The 22,934-nt window shown below is 39.2% G+C and overlaps 2 protein-coding genes and 1 long non-coding RNA gene across 4 annotated transcripts; 1 reads left to right on the forward strand and 2 right to left on the reverse strand.

The window, feature by feature from the left end:
- Positions 1 to 4,499: 4,499 nt before the first annotated feature.
- LOC125312909 lies at positions 4,500 to 7,862 on the reverse strand. Its single transcript, XR_007196982.1, has 3 exons — positions 7,755 to 7,862; positions 7,425 to 7,437; positions 4,500 to 4,541 (listed from the first exon to the last, which is right to left on the reverse strand). It is a non-coding gene; the product is annotated as an uncharacterized LOC125312909 (long non-coding RNA).
- Positions 7,785 to 10,016, forward strand: LOC115742087 (pentatricopeptide repeat-containing protein ELI1, chloroplastic). 2 transcript variants are annotated; one of them, XM_030676198.2, is made up of 2 exons: positions 7,785 to 9,865; positions 9,897 to 10,016. In XM_030676198.2, exon 1 carries the CDS (start codon positions 7,925 to 7,927, stop codon positions 9,824 to 9,826), a length of 1,902 nt encoding a protein of 633 aa, XP_030532058.1. In that variant the 5' UTR covers positions 7,785 to 7,924; the 3' UTR covers positions 9,827 to 9,865; positions 9,897 to 10,016. The 2 variants fall into 2 exon arrangements, with proteins under 2 accessions (XP_030532058.1, XP_048128842.1); XM_048272885.1 differs by having other exon boundaries at positions 7,785 to 9,854; positions 9,886 to 9,994.
- An 837-nt stretch (positions 10,017 to 10,853) lies between these two features.
- Positions 10,854 to 22,573, reverse strand: LOC115742090 (WD40 repeat-containing protein HOS15). Its single transcript, XM_030676199.2, has 14 exons — positions 22,469 to 22,573; positions 20,097 to 20,242; positions 19,624 to 19,993; positions 17,981 to 18,075; positions 17,801 to 17,847; positions 16,512 to 16,662; positions 16,211 to 16,274; positions 15,109 to 15,267; positions 14,909 to 15,030; positions 12,940 to 13,014; positions 12,659 to 12,712; positions 12,503 to 12,576; positions 11,661 to 11,735; positions 10,854 to 11,370 (listed from the first exon to the last, which is right to left on the reverse strand). Exons 1-14 carry the CDS (start codon positions 22,527 to 22,529, stop codon positions 11,151 to 11,153), a joined length of 1,713 nt encoding a protein of 570 aa, XP_030532059.1. The 5' UTR covers positions 22,530 to 22,573; the 3' UTR covers positions 10,854 to 11,150.
- Positions 22,574 to 22,934: the final 361 nt, after the last annotated feature.

Consider the following 22,934-nt stretch of genomic DNA (forward strand, 5'->3'; position numbering starts at 1 on the left):
AATGCATAAAATCGATTTGGTGTAATGAATTTTCTAATGGTCTCGACATAGAATGGGTATGCGCATCATGGCGCCTCGTGCAATAATTGGGATGCAACAGCTATTTTTGAGTCGCCCCCACACATGTTCCGCGTCACCAAAATAGAGTTCCTCAACCACTCTTTGCAAATTGGTCCCTGTCTCGCGTGGGCCATAAAAAGAAATGCTGCTGCGCACGACGGATTCAATTTAAGGATCGAAAGAACGTTCTCCACAAAGTTAATGTCAGCGTCGCAAAAGGGTTAGGTTTTGCCTGCCCAAACCGACCAATTGGTGTTCTGGCTAAGAGTGACACCAAAACCAGACCGACCGACCGACCGACCGACCGACCGACCGACCAGTTCTCGTAAAATGTTCCGTTCTGGGATTTTGTGTTGGAACCAGACTTGGTTCATCATTCCTGTGCAGAATCGTAATTAGCCATAAGCTGAAATGGGAATGCGTAGGATAAAGCATGGGAATTTCTAACCTGGATCTGGAGTCGGCCGTTTGATTTTGTGCATCCCACAAGATGTGTTCGGTCTAGTGAATTCGGGTCTAGGCAAGTGTCCGTCAAACGTAAGGAAAATTACCAAAAAAAATGCTAAGCCTATTTTTACCAACCGAGGCCTAAACCTTTAAATTAGGCTAATTGAGTCTTAAACTTTTTCATAATTTTGCCAATGAGTTTATAGAGCAAATTTTGGCTAGAAATCGCCGACGTGGATGTCGGCTATATTATGTGGCACGATTGATACCGACATAGACAATTTTTAATAGTATTATAATATTATTTTATTTTATTTTCTTTATTTTTGTTCTTACTGTGGCCGACAAGAGCCCGGCGTCCCTTGCTCGGTCTGCCCCTTGGCCACGATGGTTCGGGCAAGGGTCGCGGTGACCCTCGCCAGCCACCGTAAAATAAATAAAATAACAATAAAAAATTTAAAAAAATTTCAATAAATATAAAAAAATTAGTATAGAATTGTCCACACCTTCGCGCGGCTTGTGCTATGTGAGACAGCCATTGTCCACGTCATCAATTTCCATCTAAAATTGGACGGATGGATTCGATTGATAAAATATGAAAAGGTTTAGGACTCAATTGGCATAATTAAAAGGTTCATGACTACATTGACATAAATGCAATAACTTTAAGATTTCTTTTGATAATTTCCCTGTCAAAAACACGACCTCACATATGTCAAGACAATGTCACTGTATGTCGTTGTCTCTTGCTCCATTTCAGACTGCTTTTACCGAAAGTAGTCAGTCCATTTAATATTAGCCAGAATGACAAGCGATGATAGTGTCAAAGTGCGAGTTAGGTGTACTTAAAATAACAGATGATACTTGCTTTCCTATTCACATTCAAACTAGGAGTTAGGGTCCCCATTCTGTTGAGAGAATCACAAAAAACAAATTATCGAGTTTGATCCGTTGAACAAAATCCTGTCGAGCAAACCCCGATGTTAACTAGGAGATTATAGTCCGTTGCCGTAACGAGGAAGTCACCTTTTGTCAATCGGCTGAAGCTTCAGAGATATATTACAAAAGGATGTTCCCTTTCAAGGTTTGGCCAACTTCTATCTTTTGGGGTTCGCATTCCTCAGATTATATATGTGTATCTTGTGGGATATATAATGTCTTTGAACCAGGGGTACGTCGCCGACAAGTCCGTTCAATGTTCATTTACTAGTCGAAGAGGAAAACGTGTGGCTTTTGGGGGCCTTCAGAGGTCGACGTAGATTGAGCGCACTTAGTGTGGTGATTAGTAGATTATTTACTGCTGGCTCTCTCTGCAGAGTAAACGATCGCGCTCGGACAGAACTATGTAAATCTCATGTGTTTTCTCTAGTTATTTCACGTTGATTTAATTGAAAGATCCGATTAGCTTTAGCATTATGTTACGACGAAAATATAGTATGATTAGTCAAAGGTATTCTAAGTATGAAAGCTGATTATATTTGGGAATCGAGCAGTAAATTTTGGTGAAAGGTCGAGAACTTGACCAAACTTTTCAAATTCAACAGGGATTTCTCCATTGCAGAGGTTCGAGCTACGATCTAGATAAGTGAGATAATCTCTTATTTCCATTGGAATGGCACGTCCTAATCCATTTCCATCTATATAGAATGGTCAAGCTTGTTAAATTGGCCAAGGATGGAGGGATAGGGCAAATGAAGGAGTTCAAGCTTAGCCTCTTCTTTTAATTAACATGGTTCGTGCCATATCTTGCAAAGAGCTATTTTTCCTTTCAACGACCCTATCCAAGTTAAGAGTATAAGAAGAAGAAGAAAAATTATGTTTAAAATCGTTTCCATCACGAAAGTCAGAAAGACTTTGATCGATCAGTTTTAATGGAAGAAACATTGTAATATTTATCATTTTGGATCTTTTTTGAAAAATTTACCAAGGTTTCAAATGTCCCATTCTTTTAGGCAAGAAATCAAACCCATATAAATCTAGAATAGTCTGTAAGAATTTTTTTTTTTTTTCGTGTGGGCTACATTAATTAATATTGTAATTAATTAATTGATCTAACAAAGAAGAAAAAAATATAAAGATTGAAAAAACTCTATAAATGAAACTCAAGTCCCTCCTCCAACCCCTATGCACAAATAACCTCACATAAGGACCCGTCACGTAACGCGATACGTGAGGGGCATTCTCATTGAAGACAGCGATTTAGAGGGTAATAGAGGAGAAGTTTTTAAGCATTAGTTCATCAGTATTTTGCTTCAAGATCGGATTACGAATGAGGTGTGTAAATTCCTCTACTCCACTATAGTGTTTCGTGATTTTAGTTATGACGATCTTGAGGCGCTGTTTAAAGTTTTGATTGCAGTTTACATCGGCATCCACAATTACTGAACATACTTCTTACAACCAAAGCTTGTATTTTGTGTTGGTCCGAATAGATCCATTTGTAGAAGCCGAAAGACTCGGTTAGCGGAAATGAAAATTTACGGATTTGAATGAATTTTTTTACCTGTTTGCCGAAAGAGCATGCATTGCATAGATCGCTCTTCTCATATTTATCTTTTGGGTAATCATTGAACCAGATCGTTTGAGACACCTTAGATATGTTATTCATACCTATATGACCCAATCTTCTATGTCACGGTATGCTATCATCTTTGATAGAAACACAACATGGAGTTTGATAAGGATCACCACAGTTCGAGCGGTTGAAGAATAACCAATCGGCTTGACGAATTGCTTTGACAAAAATGGTTTTGTAAACCTGATTTGTAGGTCTAAGTCTCAATCTCTCCATGATCTTTGGAAAATCATTTCAAATTTCGCTTTCCCTTCTCAAAATCAAGACCAAATTTGATGTAACAGGGAATGTGGATTCGAAGAACGTGTTCCAACGTTCTTCGATGCAAGAGAAAAACATTTCACAAATCTTGGAAATTTCTTCCTTAATCACTTTCCCTTTTGCAATGAATTCTTCTCCTCCTTGATATATGAAATTTTGCTTTTCCAACTGGACGATCTCTCTTCTATTAAAGCGTTCTCCGGTTTCATTATAGAGACTTCCTTTCCAAATCGGACATTTTTCCTTCAAAGCATTTTCATGTTCGATACACGATTCGTTAAAACACAATCAAGGGTGAAAAAAACGTAGAGACAAGCGCATATGCATGTGAGATTCGATGCCTAAAAACGAGACATGCAAACAAAGGCTCAATGTTTGGAGGCACGAGGGTAAGCCGGCCTAGGTCTCGTAGTCTCGCGATTTGGTCGATCCTCTCGACACCGGTTTGGTCGAGAGGTCGCCCCGTGGTCCTGCAAGCTCGCAGACAAGGGCGAACGCTCTCGACCCCGAAGAAAGAAAGTTCCGGGTTGAGAAGGGCAATCCTTAGTCTAGTAGGCTCGCAATACGGCCGTATCCTCTCAACAACATCCTAGTTGATTTCCTATAATGCGATTCGGTCTGACGCGGGACATGTGTGCAGGAGTGTAGTGCCGCAACATAGTAAAACATGCACAACAGTTTATAATATGTATATTTTTCATCTTTTCCAAAAGATTTCCCATTATTCGTATTTTCATATTCTCTAAATTTTTCCAACAATCTCTAGCATAAAGCCTTACACTTATAAAGTGACCATCAGCCCCTTCTATAATTAATGTGGGACAACCCCAATAATTTCCTCTTGACACATCGGGCCCTGGGTCGGAGCAGCAACAATCCTATCTCTCCTATGTAACTGTTGAGTTCCCGAGCCTCTCTCATCCCAAAAACTATCTTAAAGGTAGAAGCTTTTCGTTACACTTATAAACCGATCACCGCTCTCTTTCACAATCGACATAGGACAATCCCAATAATTACCACCGTCCCACCCAAACAAGAAAAACTCGGGTCCCCCGGAAGGAGGCCTTCTTCAAGAGACACATAGAGATTAGAACGGTCGCTCTCATCAATTATGGTAAGTTCGTCACGATCATTGATACCGTCGACTAGAACCAGGTAAGCATGCTTCGTCTTTCCTACCGCAAGCTTGAAATAAACCCTTTCCGGTGGCCGTGAGGTGTTGTCTTTTTTGAGGAAAAAGATAGCAAGAAAATTGATGGATTGCGATGTTGGCCATAATTGGTTGATAAGAAGTGCTCGTCTTGGGAAAGTTCAAGTATTCTTGGAGAGATTGTGTGGACGTGGTGATGCTACGTTGGTAAATTTTACTGAGAAATGCTTGCGTTTGGGTTGTGTGAGTTTTTACTAGTGTAACGTGTTCTCATACATGTTTAAAGGAAATCGAGGAGAGAAGTGCCAAAAAAGTCCTAAACCTCTTGCATTAGTGCCAATTCAGTTATAAACTTTTTTTTGGTACCAATTTAGTCCCAAACCTTTTGTATTTGTGTCAATTAAGTCCTAAACCTTTTATTGGTGCTAATTTAATCCTAAACATTATGTATTGTTGCCAATTTAGTCCTAAATCTTTTATATTTATATTAATTGAGTAAATCCGGCCAATTTTGATCGAAAATCGCTAATGTGGACATTGATTGTCTTACATGGCAAGGCTAGCACTAACTTGGACACTTTTTAATATTATTTTAATATTTAAAATAATTTTTTAAGCATCTTTTTTTTTTCAAAATTATTTTTAAAAATTATTTAAAATATCAAAAAATATTAAAAAAATATCCACATTAGCGCCAACCATACCACGTAGGATAATTAATGTCCATGCCAGTGATTTCTAATCAAAATTGGCCAAATTGACTCAATTGGCATAAATATAAAATTTTTAGGACTAAATTGGCATTATTGTAAAAGGTTTAGGAATGAATTGTCACTAATAAAAGATTTAGGACTTAATTGGTACCAATACAAAAGGTTTATGACTGAATTGGCACAAAAAAAGAGGTTTAGGACTGAATTGGCACAAAAAAGAAGGTTTAGGACTGAATTGACACTAATGCAATAACTTTAGGACTTTTTTGACACTTTTCCCGGAAATCGAACATTGTAGCTTATTTTCGTTATATGTGAGCGTCTGGTAACTAGCACATTATATGCTGTAGGTCGCGAACATTTTTTTTTTAACGTTCATTCAAACTTATGTTCAGAACACAACATTTGTTTTTTACTTTTTGAGTTTATTTACTAGTAATAGGATGCAATAGGGACATAATTTCAACCTGCCATTTGAGAGAAAAATCAGCATGATTGAGCTAGCAATGAAGTTACATCGATTTGCCAACTTCTTTTGTGCAGATTAAAATGCATGACAACGTTTGATCATGAAAGATGAAGCGATGAGCACATTTCATCAGGACTCTACTTTCCGGTCGTGGTATAATTTTCAGGTACTCCAATAGACTTGCTAATATAATCTCTTTTCACTATTTTAAGATGACGGCGACTTTTTGATATTTGATCTTAATATCGGTATCACGCGGGGAATGTTCGACTGCAATTCGAGGTCATGGCGTTTCAAATGCAATCTTTAGGTTTTGTAGCATCGAGTTGTTTTGCAAGATAAAGTAAGTCATGGGTGTTGGTAACATGTGTTTCATTTGGTGGGAAAATGACGCTTGATCTATAAATTTGAAGACATAAATTAATGTAAGATATTCTGATTTGAGATTTATTGTGATGCACTGAATGGTATTCATTCGGTGTCCGCGCTTTGATAGCTTAAAAGATTCATAAAAAGTGATAGTGACCTAATGCTTACTGAAGAGCATTATGTGGAAAGGTTACTTTAAAAAAGACACATTTTATTGTGGATATCCTGCTATATTAGAATGGTATAATGATGCCAATTGGATCTTAGATTCAGGTAAGATGAAATCCACTAGTAAATATGTGTTCACCTTCCTAAAGAGGTGCTGTAACTTGGAAATTAGCCAAAAATATTGTGGGAGAAATTACAATCATGTTAAACCAAAAGTCGACTTGGTTGAAACAGATTTCTGATGACATAGTTGCTGCAGCCATTTCTCAAATATTGTGGCCAACGTGAAAAAAATAGATGGTAGAATTAGGTGTTACCACGCATATATTTACAAACAAAATGTCTTATCCTCCTACACTCCAGTACGAAAAGGAGAAGAGATTATTTATCTTGGTAATTTGAAAACAGCTTAAGTTCTTGGTTAAGGAAAAATTCTTCTCATACTCACATTAGAAAATGAGGTTGAGTAGCTGAGAAACTTCTTAGCAAATGTTCCTTTGGGAATGAAATTGACACCTTTGATGTCTTGGCATTGTGACTTCCAAGAGGCATTAGCTATTGCAAAAAAAAAAAAAAAAAAATGAAACTTTCAATGGATAAAAGAGACACATCCAATTGAGACTTGATGTGGTAAAGTAATTGCTTAAAGATGGAATTGCGTCCATTGATTATATGAAGTCAAAAGTGGATTCCGCTAATCTTCGAGGGGAATGTGACTTAAGCTAGTTGAGGAAAATCAATGGTAATTCAACCTTTGTGATAAGTGATCCTATAAATTAGGTTCATCTGGATAATAACAAATCACTTGTTGATAAAAAATTATATTTATGGTCCTTCCTAAGGTGATAAAAATGCAAGACTCCAAAAAAGAGAGGGATTGAGCTAAGCTCTCAATGAATTCCATGGTCCTTATTGTGACGTATTAAACTGCAGAATACACTTCACGGAATCACTTATATAAGTGTGGAGTAGGGCTGCTGTTATGAGATAACGAAATCGGAGATAGGAGTTCGCTCGCACAGAGGAAAATCCCACATATTCTTAATATTCAAGTCTTGTTTGTCTGGCAATGGAGATGACACCTCTATTTATAGAGTTTAGCAAACTTTTGGAATTCTCGAAAACCTAACACACTATTGGGAATTCACCTAATTATGACTCTTGAAAGGAGAACCACAACAAAGTCTCGTGACAAATTGCAAATTAAGAGACTCAATAACTAGGACTAAATGCATCAGATGCATTGGAACTTGATAAGACCCTCTAAATTCGTGTACCAGTCTCGGAAGCCGAACAATCACCATTGAATGTCATCAAACAGTGATAGAAATCGACTTAGAACAACCTCTAGTCATTGGGCAGCCATTGTGGAGTCTCGAAATCGACAAGAAGTCTTTGTAGTTCGATATCTATGACGCATAATCGGTTAACTTCATCCTTGAACCCACGTCGTTAAGTTGCATCATGCATTGGTTTTTGTTTGCATGAATGATGAATGTGTTCGTTCATCATGGTACTATTGTCTTATCAATGGAACAGGACATTTCTGAATTCAAAAGTGAGGATGCAATGGTGATTCCGAAAATAGAAGACGCAGAAATTGATGAATGCGTCTGATGTGGGATGGCGATGGAAATTGCAAAGATTGAGAAACCTCCACAAAATTTATTAATGGCGCCACAAACGGTGAGAAACGCAGGAGCATCTCAGCCATGTCCATGTCCATCGTCTCAGCCGCACCTCCACCACTACCCACCACCGCCAAGAGCGCCTCCGTCGTCCCACCGGCCACGACCACCGCCAACACCACTCAGCCACAAAGGCTCGCATTCCTCATCGACAACTCCAGGTCCCTCGACCACCTCCTCCAAATCCACGCTGCTCTCCTCCGCCACGGCCTCCACCACCACCGCATCCTCAACTTCAAGCTCCAGCGCTCCTACTCCTCCTACGGCCGCCTCCGCAGCTCCGTCGCCCTCTTCAATTGCAACTCTAACCCCACCGTCTTCAACTGGACCGCCCTCATCCACGATCATGCTCATCTGGGTGTTCACCAGCAAGCCCTCCTCTATTTCGTCCAGATGATGGGCGATGGGATTGAGCCCAATGCCTTCACTTTCTCTTCCATTCTCAAATCTTGCCCGCTCGAGAGTGGGAAGGCCCTTCACTGCCACGCGGTCAAGCTCGGGCTTTGCTCCGATTCGTACGTCAGGACGGGCCTTGTTGATGTCTACGCGAGAGGGGGAGAGATCGTGTCCGCACGCCGGTTGTTCGATTCTATGCCTGAGAGAAGTTTGGTTTCTTTGACCGCTATGATCACGTGCTATGCGAAGCACGGGGAGCTCAAGGAGGCGCGGGCGGTGTTTGATGAAACGTTGGAGAGGGACGTGGTTTGTTGGAATGTGATGATTGATGGGTATGCGCAACATGGAAAGCCCAATGAGGCTTTGGTTTTGTTCAGGCAAATGTTGGGTGCTGGCGTGAGGCCTAATGAAGTGACTGTAGTGTCTGTGCTCTCTGCTTGTGGGCAACTTGGAGCCCTGGAGTTGGGAAGGTGGATCCATTCTCATATCAAGAGTAATGGAATTCAGATGAATGCTTATGTGGGCACTGCATTGGTCGTTATGTATAGCAAGTGTGGCAGTTTGGAAGATGCAATCTTGGTCTTCAAAAGTATGAATCACAAGGACGTGGTTGCTTGGAATTCAATGATACTGGGGTTTGCAATCCATGGGTCTAGCCAGTGTGCTTTGGGGACGTTCAGTGCAATGTGTAGATTGGGTGTGAACCCTAACGATATCACCTTCATTGCCATCTTGACCGCCTGCAGCCACACAGGGTTGATTAAAGAGGGTTGGGATTTCTTCAACTTAATGAAGGATAAATACAGAATTCAGCCAAAGATAGAGCACTATGGATGTATGGTAAACCTCCTAAGCCGGGCCGGGAGTTTAGAAGAAGCATATCAGCTTGTCAAGGAAATGGAGATACAACCAGATGCTGTCATCTGGGGAACTTTACTTGGGGCCTGTAGGCTCCACGCTAAGACGGCGCTGGCAGAGGAAATTGCGGAATTTCTTGTTGGGAAAGACTTAGCGAATTGTGGAACCTATACTCTTCTCTCCAACATATATGCTGCTTCCGGTGATTGGGATGGGGTTGCTAAGGTGAGGACATTGATGAAGTCCAGCGGGGTGATAAAGGAGAAAGGTTGTAGTTCAATAGAAGTTAATAACAGGGTCCACGAATTCGTTGCAGGAGATAAGAGACATCCGAAGAGCAGAGAAATTTATTTAATGTTGGAAGAGATCAATGCTTGGCTTAAGACATATAATTACAGAGCACAGACAGATACAGTGCTGCACGATTTAGGAGAAGAGCAAAAGGAGCAATCCCTGGAAGTTCACAGTGAGAGGCTCGCCATTGCTTTCGGGCTCATCAGCACTGAAGCGGGAACCACAATCAGGATCGTAAAGAATCTCCGAGTATGCTCCGATTGCCATGCAGTTACCAAGCTTATTTCACTGATGACTGGCCGGAAAATAGTCATGAGAGATCGGAACAGGTTTCACCACTTTGTAAAGGGTTCTTGTTCTTGTGGGGATTACTGGTAACCTCTTACTTGTTAACCTTGTTCTGTTGACTTGTCAGATTAAGCTGCAAAGGTCTAGTCGCCTGTCAGATACTAAAGTATCAGAATACTTCATTACAGAATGGCTCTCGACACAAGCTCTTTGTTTTCCTAGTTCTGATTGCTTGATGCACCCTAACAACTCATTAACATCATAATTCAGACAAATAATTATATTGGTTTTTAGAAACGGGAACACATTTGGCAAAGTGAATTTTGGGCCTTCGAACATAGCCTTCTGCGATTATCTAAGGACAGAAACTCCATCAAGCCATACTGATATTCAAAAATGGTTTTTCCATATCCTATCGGCCAGTGGAAAAGTTGGCCGGAAATCCAAACCTTGTTCATGAATTACCATCAAGTATGTCTGGTCACATCTTAAAAATCAAGTTGATCTGACCGTAACTTCTCCAACTTCTCGGGCAAGATTGCCAGGTGCGAAATTTTCAATTACCGCGTATGTAACTTTTGGCACAACAGCTTTGATTGCAGTTTTGTGAAAGGATGGTACATTTATCATTTCCATTTTTTCTTCTCATATTTGAACATGATTGTAGAAGTTCAAATATTTAAGGATCGAGCGCAGAGGAGATTTCAGTTCACTTTTTTCTCCTATTTGTTATATGAATTTCGAAGTTGCACAACTTCCATTTTTTCCAGCCACTGGGGTATGCTAGTCCCCATATATATCATTGATAGTCAATCCCCTCGAAAAGAACCATGTCCAATCAGACGACATAGCCAGCTCTGAAGCTGAAATGGTAGCCAAACAGTAATGAGAATTGATCCTTCCCACTCAAGCAGACAAGGCAAAAAGCAGTCAACACATTGACAATGATTAAAGGATGCAAGGAACTTGACAGAAGCAAAGAATTATGATTGCAGCCTTTCAGGATATCTCCTGCTGATGTAAATGCCTCGAATGAGACTTCCTTCCAGAAAAAAACAAGGGACGAAGATTGAAATACATCAACACTGTGATGCTGCACACCGATAGCACGACCAGGTTGGGAACATCCAAATCTAAAAGCATTTGCAATTGAGGTTTGTCCATGTGAAGGTTACAATTAGTGAATCACATATATACATGGTTCCTACTAAACAATCTTGCTGCAAGAGAAAACTGACAATTTGCCAAGAAAAGATGATAAAGTGGTCAGGATCAGTGGGGGAAAGCCTACTGCCTAGGGTTAACATGCATGACCTACACACCTGCAAAGCACGGCCACGACAACCAAAGTAGGCAAAGCCAGTGTTTCCTTGATGATTGCCCGAGTTCTAACGCTCGAAAAGCCCTCAAGATTTCACATTCTAAAATCCAAGACACACACTGTATTGTTTGCAAAACACGCAGCGATTTTGTCCCCTTCCTTGTTCCAACAGACTTCAAAGATTCCTCCATTTCCGGTGTATGTCTTCACGATCTTACCCTCCTTCAGTGACCAGATGTGAACAGATTTATCAAGAGATCCACTGGCCAAATATTCTCCGTTGGGGCTAAATGCTACAGAATATACAGGTTCCCTTTCCAAAAAGCAAAACCAAAAGAAAAACAAAAATCAGAGACCACAACAATCAAGCATCAACATGTCCAAAAACAATCAAACCAATTCTTCGTGAAGTCTCACTAGAATGAAAAATAATAACATGCTTCCCATTATACAAGTTCAACAGCACAAGATTAATCTTCTCAACATTCCACGTAAATAGCCTTCTATTGTCACAGAAAGCAAACTTCACAATCATCCGTGACTAACTAGGGCTTGCATCTTTCTATCGTCCCAAAATGGAGATGAACGCAACAGAAAATTTACCTGTGACCATTCAAGCTGTAAATAAGTTTCCCCAATTCAACATCCCACAATTTCACTGTTGAATCAAATGATGCACTGCATGACAAGACAACAACGATATTATAACAACCAACAAAGAACAGCCAGGAGAATATTTTTACCAGTTAAAGCAATAATGAAATGAAAAGAGATCTCAAGATGAGAATGCTTCACAATCTAGTAAAGATAGAGTATCCAAGAGAGTAGGTCCAAAGCCACTATTGCATTTTGGACACGACACAATAACCAAAGAAAATATGTAACTTCACACACAGGTTAAGGTGCAAAGAACCTATAGATTTAAAAACTTTCACGAAAGGATCTGAAGTACTTACATTACCAGTGGATGTGGTGCTTAAGAGCTCCCAGATGTAAGCATTAGGAGCCTTGGGTTTCAAAACTTAGGAGATGTACTTGCTTACAGCAAATTTATTTCATATCCCAAAAGACATTGCTAATCAGACTCAGTATTTTAGAATCATCGTCCTACTAGACTGCAAAAGCATGTGACATGTACGTGACACAAAAAATCAACTAATTGTCTTAGAAGTCTTAAATTTTTCCCAATGATGGAAAATATCATTTCCAAAACAATCATCCTCACCAGCACATGCAGCAGCTTTAAAGATATCCTCCAAAGACCAAACATTTCATAGATGTTGCAAGACCAAACATATACCAACTTTTAAACTAAAATTTTTAGTATAGCTAAAACTCCATATTTTTGAAAGATGCTATAACAAGTCCCACCACCCAAATTAAGCAAATTGGAATCACGCAAGCCTGAATGGAAATAAACTTGGTTAACAGTTGCAGTAATTCACCTTGCGAGCACTAACTGCTGGTTAGGATTGTTTGTGCCAGATCCAGTAGGGCTCCACCTGAGAGTGTATATTTCCTGCAATACAGTCATTAACACAAAAAATGCAGGACATAGAAATATTAAAAAAAAAAAAAAACCTTGCTAAAGCATGAAGTACCTTCGAATGCTCCCTCAAGTCATGAACATACTTGTCCTGCTTCATGCTCCATATCTGTGGCATTTAATAAGTTAGGAGGCCAAAGAGATGGAATTACTGAGAGAACAGACAGATCAAAGACAGAAATGACTCAGGATGGAAAGTAAGTCAATATGCAAGACACATATTGACTTACTTTCCATCCAAAACCTAAGAATGAAAAAGGTGATATCAGGAAAGCAAGTACTGGCTGAGAAATAAAGCATCAGTGAACAAGATAAATTAGAGGTTATTTTTTTAACCTTCGCACTAATGTCATCAGAGCAAGAGGCTAACAATGAACCAGTTGGATCCCATTTGACACAATTCACCTCACCCTGCAATAACATCCAAAAGAATTGACAAAAAAAAAGAAAAAAGCAATTCAGTTTCGAGAACCTGCAAAATAATAAGCATTTACATGACATACATCCACCAAAAAAGACACCCTTTAGAGCCACAAGCTATTAAAATAAAAGTTGACGATCACCGCTAGCACACAATAAGATTAAGCAAAGACAAAACTCCCAACATCAACCAACCAAGTCACACATAAATTAACTACATCAGAAGGGTATAATATACTGCCATAAGCAAGCAATGAAGTTTACTCAGCATCTTCTACTTTCTCACACATTGGTGATGAACTCTTCAAACTACATTATTTTTCACAAACTATTATTATCACTGACGGTCATATTTTCAAGGTCCTATCACAGTATTATCTTAACGAGGTTACTTGAAAATAAATTCAATGCATTCTATTTCATTTTCTGGCCTTAAAAAAAAAGTCCAAATGAAAAGTGTTCCAATTTCACATCAAGACTAACAGATTTTTATTCGCAACACATAAGGGCAATAAGTACCAGCAAGCAAACATGCGTTCAACGTGAAGTCGTGCGATTACAAGAGTGGAAGAAATGTGCAACAATTTACGATTTGCAATGAACGATTGAACGAATATAATTAACTAGCGTCCTCCCCTCGCCAAGCTAGTTAATTAAGAGAGGTAATACTGGCCACCACATTAGAAATCACGGGGTTCAACATTATTCATAAGAAGTCTGAGTGACACATTAGTGTAAATATGTTAGGATGGAAATACTTAAAAAGGGAAAACAAGATCGATCAACTTGCGTTGCTTATACACATTAATGATCTGATATGGGGCGCATGCTTTCTGCCAATGAGTCCCCTCACTGTAAGTTGTCCAATTTTTACTGTCAGGGCCATCAATGTTTGCTCTCGCACTCTCATATTCACTTTTATTTTTCACTAACCAGAGGCTTTTGAAGACCCACCACAGGACGAGGACTCTATGGTTGTTGTAGATGTACCAAGGCTTTTGAGTTTTCGCCAGCTCCTCGTGCTCCTTAGTGCCTCATCAAAGGCTTTTCTTAACCCAACAATACCTGTCTGCATCTTGCTTTGGCTTACATGCCACCCATCTTCCCTGGATCTTACTATCTATTAATCCCAACGTAGCATCTTTCGACCAATCTAATCAGCCAATGAGGCACCTGCAATCCTATCCCTAACATCATTTTTTCCAGATTGGATATATATATATATATATCACCCACACACACAACAACACCTGTATGGATCTTGGATCTTGCTTTGGCTTACATGCCACCCATCTTCCTTGGATCTTACTATCTATTAATCCTAACATGCATCTTTTGACCAATCTAATCCGCCAATGAGGCATCTGCAATCCTATCCCTAACATCATTTTTTCCAGATTGAATGGAAGATATAAATATATGACACACACCCACACACACACATCATTTTTTCCAGATTGGATGGAAGATATAAATATATCACACACATCTACATCTACTATCTATTAATCCCAACGTGGCATCTTTTGACCAATCTAATCTGCCAATGAGGCATCTCCTATCCCTCACATCATTTTTTCCAGATTGGATGGAAGATATAAATATATCACAACACATGCACATGCACACGCACGCGCGCACACAGAGAAGAAAAAGAATCCGCAAGTCGAGATAATCTTGAATCAGATGCACAACACATGCACATGCACACGCACGCGCGCACACAGAGAAGAAAAAGAATCCGCAAGTCGAGATAATCTTGAATCAGATGCACAAAATCAAGCGAATCTACACACACAGACACAGAGAGAGAGAGAGAGAGAGAGAGAGAGAGACAGATTTCAATGTGAGCGGCTCTCAAGGCCTACAGAAACCAAAACTAAACCTGATGCCCTGCGAAGGTTTTGATTGGGCGATTCTCTCCGATCTTGCAGACATATATCATGTTGTCTGTGGAGCTTGTTGCAAATGAAACATTGTTCCGCCAGTCAACATCAAGTGTTGGACCTAGAAAACCACAAAAAAGTTAAAAACTCTGTCGCCCAACCGATAATTTCATCCTAAAACCAAATTTATGTCCCAAACCTGAATGAAATTCAAATTGCTGTTTCCCTTCCTCTGCCTTGACATCCCACACAATAGCAGTTTTGTCACAGCTTCCTGTGAGCAGATAGTCTCCTTTCTTGTTCCATTTTAGAGAGAATATAGGCCCTTTATGTCTACTCAAAGTGGTCTTCAGTTCACCTAATCAAGATACAGCACTAGTATAAGCAGCAAAAATTTCCAAAATAGAGCATATTGCCAGACATCAAAAGAGAGAATACACATAACACAGGATTGTCCAAAAGCAACAATAAAAGCATGCCAAACAGGCAAAAACAAAAGTCAAAAAATGTTGTCTAAGTATGCAAAAGTGTCAGGAACTTATTTCGTCCTGTTTAGATTCCTCTCTCATCTGCTTTTCCAGGCTTTTCTTCCATATTACAGTATCTTCGGTAAACTCAACAAGTACATGGATACTGTAACTTCCTCTCTACGATATATTTTCCCTACATATCCAACAGGAAATACAGCTAAAAAAACACTACAGCCTCTCATGACTAAAATACACAGGTTGAGGACCCAAAATGGCACATGTTGACTTATCAACAGTGGGAGCTTAACTATCTTTTGTGGAGAATGGCAACAACAGGCTCCACACAAATTACAGTAACAGTTCTATCCTGAAAAGGCACCTAGAAGTTTTCCCGTTTCATTCACATCGATTATGCATCCACATGATGCTTAAAACCAGTGTGTTTTCAAAGGCACCACCTGTTAAACCCCAAAAAAGAAAATGACGTATCTTCTTATGTTGTTGTCTATGCCATAGACGATAGAAGGTTTTGGATCTAATCAATTGTAGGAAACTACAAGTGCGTAACCCACACTCTCAGGCTCCCAGTATTTGGGTTCTGAAAACACAAGAATCTCCAAAAGACGAACAATTCAATCAAGGATGTGAACCAGGATGGTGTTGAGGCACCATTTGATTGTCAAAAGATTGGGTTGCATAGTTGAAACAAGAACTGTAATATACCGGTAGTGATGGTAAATATGTACAAAGGACACAGTCACTTGTTTGGAGTTAAGACAATTTTACTTAATATACGGTTAAGTTACAGAGCAGTATGATCTCAGAACATACCATTTGTGGTCCAAATTCTTGCTTGCCCATCATATGAACCTGTTGCAAGAAGTGTTCCGTCCCCCTGCAGAGACATGGAGGTAATTGTGGTTTAAATGGAGAAGCAAATGAAACCTGCCTAATCATGAAAGTCTTAAGGCACCTAAAATATAAATGAAAGAAGCAATTTCTAGCATCAAGAAATTAAGAAACAAGCCGTTCCAGAAAAATTAAAAATAAAAACAGAAAAGAAGGCAAAATGACTAAGGAAAAGATTTGAAAACCAGTTATATTTTCTCTCACAAATCACCAATAGACTTACATTCCAATCAAGGGTCGTGACATCTTTGCTCTTTTCATTTGTTCTACCCTTTACATGCTTCAATATCAGCACGTCTGGGGTACCATTTTGCAGACTAGATTTAGTGGTCCCATCTGGTATGGTCCATATCCGAGCAGTAGAATCTCCAGATCTGAGAAAAAAGGTCATTCATTGGAAAACATAAAATCTTGACACAAGTCTTTCAACTGTAACATAGGCGAGAAGGATGTCATTATCTAGAACAATCTATAAATTCCAAAAAAAAGGAAAAAGAAACAGTATACCAATTTAGGACATACACGTAAAATGTAATAATGAAAACCTGAAGGAAGACACCAAATTAGGGACAACCGCATGGACAATTACTTTCTGCAATTCATCAAGCTAATCAGTCTAGTCATATATTCTCTAGAGAATTACTTTCCTAACCCCAAGTGCATACTTTAGCTTTATATTCTATTAAGAAAATGAAACCCAAGCACAAAATAATCTCTGAACAGAATTATCATTTGAAAAAGTGCTACTGGACAAAACAAAGTACATTGATCATTTTACAAATGAACATCAAATTCCAAGTGGACATGTTTGAGAAATGCTGGAAACAAAAAATGTTGAATATCTTTCATTTGAGAAATGCTTGTCTTGAAAAATTATTCGTCCAAACAAGTCCTTTGGGGTGGGTGGGTGGCAGGGATATCCAACGAAGGGCTTTCCATTCTCCTTAAACAAGAGCCCCTAATCTGTGCCAGAAAGTTTGCCCTAAACCAACACAAACAGAAGCCCCTGCTAGTAAAGATGCATCAATGACTAGTTAACCAAAGAATGATGTTGTTCAGCCAAAATATGAAATAATCTACAATACAGAACGTCTTAGGGAATCAAATAACCCGTGACCATGCAATGGAATAATAGAATCTTTCATGTACAATTCTATACCTCACGAAGTTCCACATACAACCACCTTGCATCACTGTGATTTACAGGGAAAAGCAAGTAACAAATCCAATTCAATTTCCACCGTTGCTTTCTTCAGAAAAATTAACTCACTTAACAATTTATGAAAACACATCCAAAGGTAAAGTAAAGAAATTTTCATCATCTCAGCTCAAATAATCATCTTCAGAAGTCCAGATTTCACGGACTAAAATCCACTTCCTATAGAGCTACACTTCAAAGGGTAATGGATAAATGCGTAGAAAGTTACTGCAAAGAATCTAGTTAATGTAAGAACCAAATGTGAATAGCAGAAAATAGACCAGTCAGAATTATCCACCAGATAAAGTACCAACCCTGAAGCAAGAAGTGAACCTGCAGGACTCCATGCACAGGCACAAACCTACATTGGAGAATTGAAAAGAGGTGCACTGTCAAAATATCACTGATAGATTTCAGGCACAATAGTATCAATAGTTGTTTAAAATGAACAAGGGAAAGTATCCCAAAGATATGCCATACACAAAGATTCGAACCTCAGAAGTATGTCCTTCTAATATTGTCACATCTGTACTAGGAATCTCACATGGCTGAGGAGTTGATGAAGTACAAATTTCCATTGGTTCAGGTCCTAAAAGAACATGCAATAAAAAGTTATAACCACTAATTAAAGAATATATGTAGAGCGAGATGAAATCTTCAACAAGAAGGAAAGACATAAGCCAATATCAATCACACCCTTAGATGAGTCCTCTGAGGACGGAGAACTGCCCCAATATAAAGGGCAAGGACTAGAAATCCCATAGCAACATTGTTCACCTCACCTAGGTCACCAGATATAGAATAAGCACATAGCTAGAGACTACATGACCACACAAATTCCAGGGAGAGAAAAGTGACAAAATACTAGTAGTTTACCTTTTTTATGAGTTTATGTACCACATTGACTATCCATTATTTTAATTCTCTCCCAATCGTTCCCATTATCTCCTTTAATTGATCCCTTCTCAGTTTTTCATTTAGCCATATCCATTCTTTTGTTGTGACAATTAAAAAAGTCGGTCGTTGCTATTGAGCAGAAAATGGCAAAAAAAGAGAAAATTGCTTCTTGTCAGTGCGTACAGTAGTTCGGCGTTTGAAGATCCAACTGTCATCACTTCGACTAATTATGCTTAATAACTTGTTTCCTTTTCCCTTACCTACTTCAAAAATTCAAACTGACAAAATGCAAAAGCAAATACAATTGTCAAATAAAGCAAGTAAGAAAAGCCAGTTTCTTAATGCCAACTGGATGCAATAAAAGGTTTCGTAGCAAGGTAAATGGTTGCAAGGCCCTTGACTCAAAATTTGTATGAAGAATGTCTTCAATGTAATACAAATCCACAATCCCAAGTATTGTTTTAGCACCACTACGCTAGAACACTCAAAACAAAGAATCTCATAGTGAATATCTCAGCACGAGCAATTGCATGATCTTTCAATGAAGGGATCAATGCACATCAAGCACATTAGAACTTCGGGGATTTTCTTTTGAATACTAAATTTTGCAAGACTTCCCCCCCTCCCTTTCCCTGCGCACATGGGCCTTCTTTTTGACTGCAATGCATGTTTTCATGGAATTTTAAGGAAATTTTAATTACATAACCGGTGACCAGATATGCTATTGTCAACATCAAGCACTGTCCGATGTCTTAATTGTCTAGAATTTGACAGTTAATGCACTAGTTACATTTTCAAAAATCAAGAACCACGGAACACCACATCATAGGAGCATGAGCAACTCCCAATTTGTTGGGGTGCAATGAAACCCTGTTAAACCAGGAACAACTATGCTAGAAATATGCTTCCAAATATACCTGTTGCAGTACAATATAAGAGCATGTTCTCTCAACTTAATTAAACCCCTCTTTCTTGCTTGATACCTTCAATTATTCACTTCCTATCGTGTCATACTCATATTTCCCTGTCCTTCAACGTCATACAGAAAAAAACGTGTATAATTTAATTCAGTTACAAACAGCCACATGACAGATCACGACTTCTTCATGTCATTTTTGTTGCTTTCATTTGTTTACCCAAAGAGCAATGGTGACACTAGAAACTCTAAATTGATATTGCAGTGATAGACAAGTTCATGTTTGAAACGGTAAAAATTTTTTTTGCAAGAAAGCACATTTACCAGAAGGTCCATTTTCTTCATGCTTTGTAAGGTTCCTCTCCACCTCCTGATTTGCAGTTATTTCCTTTTCAGAGTGATCTTCCCGATGTTTTGGTTGCTCCTTCTCTTTCTCTTTCTCTTTCTCTTTCTCCTTCTCTTTCTCTTTCCGTTCCCTATCTTTTTCAAGTTCCTTCTCTTTTTCATGTCTATCTTTCTCCCTTGCCCGTCCACGCTCAGCTTCATGGTCCTTATCTAATTCTCTGTCTTTGTCTCTATCTTTTTGCAAATTTTTCTTTTTCTCTCTTATAATTTTCCTGAGTTCATAGACATCCTTTGTAATAAGATCTAACGGTTCCAAGAAGGAGAAGTCTTCATCCACATCTGTGTCACTCTGACAAGCTTACAGTGAACACTGATCAACATAATATCCAGAATAGAGTATTTAAATTAAAAATTGACAAAAAGCAAGTTCATAATAGGTTGGGCATGCTCACACTATTCAAGTTTGCTTCCATCTCTAGATACTGAAGTCCTTTCTGCACCAATGTAATAAGAGCACTAGGGGGAACCATATTCCCATCAATTGTGCATTTGTTAATGCCTGCCTCATATCCCAAGGCAAATGCGGAATGTGTAAAACCTACATATGCATTTTCAAGCATGTATCAGAAACATCAGTCCATGATCACATTTGATATTAGACACTAGCAGTTTTGAGAAAAGTTCTCATTCTGAGATCAAAACTTTTTTAACAAAAGTAATAAAGAGTACAAAAACTAATACATGGAGCAAGCAATCACACTCTCGCCTCTACCACGTCCTTGGCAATACACATTCTTAATACCCCTACAACAACAAAGAGGGATCAACTACATGGATCAAGCAATTGCATTCTCTTCTACCACGTCCTTGGTAATATCGAAGTACTCGAGTTCTTTTCTTAAGTACTCATGTCTGCCCCCACCTTCCAGTAACCCCTTTTGCCTTGCATTTCCACCATAATGTCTCATCTTCAAATTAGATCCTCTAAAGTTTGCATTTCCACAAACCCAAACATTTTTAAATGTGTTTCTCCCATTTTATTCTCAATTGAAGCTGCATCAGTGTTTCCATAGCCAACTTCCCATGCAATATTCCATTACTGTTCTCCTTAGATTAAGCTATAAATTTAAATTAATATTTTGTGCTCGCACAAGATAGCAAATGGGTTTCTCCACATCATCCACTTCACTAATCCTCAATGTTACCATTCCCTCAAGTTCCCTATCCTCCTGCAAAATGTACGCATAACATTATGAAGTTCGTTGTCAGCACCTTTTGGTCCTCAATTCATCCTAAGGCTTTCTTTGAACTTCTTTCCTTATGTAACTTGGAGAATGGAAAACTCTAGGAAGTTTACATGACAGCAAGATATCGGATCCAAGAGTTTTATCAGATCGAGGGAACTAAGATTGTTTCTCGAAGCTGCATCATTTGACATCTCTATTAATCCGGCAAGGATTGCATACAGAAAAGATATTAAAGAATATTCCAAATACGTGACCTGCTGCGCTGCAGCTAGGAGAAGCTTTTACGTACAATCAAGTGCATTAAAACATGACAAACAACCTTCTGATAGAGGTTCTAGGAACTAGACCCTGCAGGTACTGTAGAAAGCTCTGCTGACTCAATGATTGAGAACATTCATGAAAACAGAGAGGACAAAGGGCTGCAATAAACATGGCACTATTTGACATGGGTGGTTAACAGACAATAAAGTGACAGCCTCAGCATTAGCCCATGGAGACGGAATGGAAAGATATTAAAATTACAAGCATCAGGTTGCACCGGATATTCATCACGTTTTGCAATACAAATCTCGTGAGATCAACAAGATAAGGGTTACCAAACTGTTTTCAGTCAATGAGATGGAAGGACACTCGTCACTGGAAATGCCAAAAGCAAGACGGTAATTTATTGATGTATTATTTTGTAGGATGCAGAAGACCAGGAACTGGAAATTCACAATAACTGAATAGCAAGGTTAACAATATCACAATAATGGCTGCTGGGAAATGAATTATACATAATAAATATCTAGAAAAGATGGCAATTTTTTCTGCCAAATCCATACATAGGGGACAGAGCTGAATACAAGCCTCTTTCTCTGGGAAAGATTGTTCAGAATAAGGAGGCACAAACAGATCTGTCTTCTAATTAGAAAATGAGTAGGAAAGAAACTCCTGCAGACTCTAGAATATCCACAAGACAATGGTAAACAGGTGCCCTACTTTGCAAACAGAGGCCAAAGCAGTTAAACATTTCGCTTTGCATTCCTCAGAGGTCACAACTATGAAACTATGCATGAGCTACCCCAAAAGTATAAAGCTTCTTGCATCCCTTGGATGTAGCTGAAGAGAACCACAATTTATGCACAAGAAACTCTTACTCCTTTTGGCTAAAACAACAAAATCTGCGATTGACTCTCTCCGAATGTGTCCACCAGTCTCTTCGCAACCAAATATGCAATTCTTGCAAAACCCTAGAACGACTCCCACGCCAAAATCTAACTTTTTCGTTAGGTAAAGACAACTGGGATGCCAGTTCAACGCAAGAGATCTCGCCATGGCCACTAACGAACACTCATCTGGGTGCCTTATGCCCTAAACGAAGATCATTCTAGCCGTTACAGCAATCTAGCGAACAAACAGGCAGGAAGGAACCCCAGCTTTAAGGTGCTCAAAGGGCCACGCGAGCTGAATCAGAGGAAAACCCTAGAGCCATCGACAACCCAAAGCGAAACGGAATCGGTCGCTGCCGTTACCTCATGCACAGAAATGAACCAGGAGAAGAAGAAGAAGAAGAAGAAGACGAAGAAATGAGGTACCTGATTCTTGAAGGTAGCGGAAGACGAGGTAATTCAATTGGACGGAGGTGATGGAGGCCATAGACGCATATGCAAGAGGGAGAGGGAGAGGGAGAGAGAGAGAATCGCCAACAGTGTGTTCCACCAGAATGGTGAGGTGCCTTCTTGTTTCAAAACGGACGAGGAGATCTCAGCGAACCGCCGTTGATGGGCCCACGGATCGAACCGAACGCTTTGCTAACGCAAACCGAACCGCTAGCCCGTGGGTTTTGATTGGGCCTAATTTCCTTTGAAATAAAAAATCTCGAATTTTGGTTTAGTCTCAATTTTATCCTAAATTTTCTTTTATTTTAAAAAACTCCAACTTTAAGTCCGTTCTTAATTTCGTCCGGAACTTTTTTTATCCAAAAAAACCCCCAAACATTATATGTCAAATCCGTCCCGAACTTTTTTTTTTGTTTTAAAAAACCACAAACTTTTGCTTTAG

Source organism: Rhodamnia argentea, chromosome 11, assembly GCF_020921035.1.
Source record: "Rhodamnia argentea isolate NSW1041297 chromosome 11, ASM2092103v1, whole genome shotgun sequence".
Lineage (NCBI taxonomy): Eukaryota > Viridiplantae > Streptophyta > Magnoliopsida > Myrtales > Myrtaceae > Rhodamnia > Rhodamnia argentea.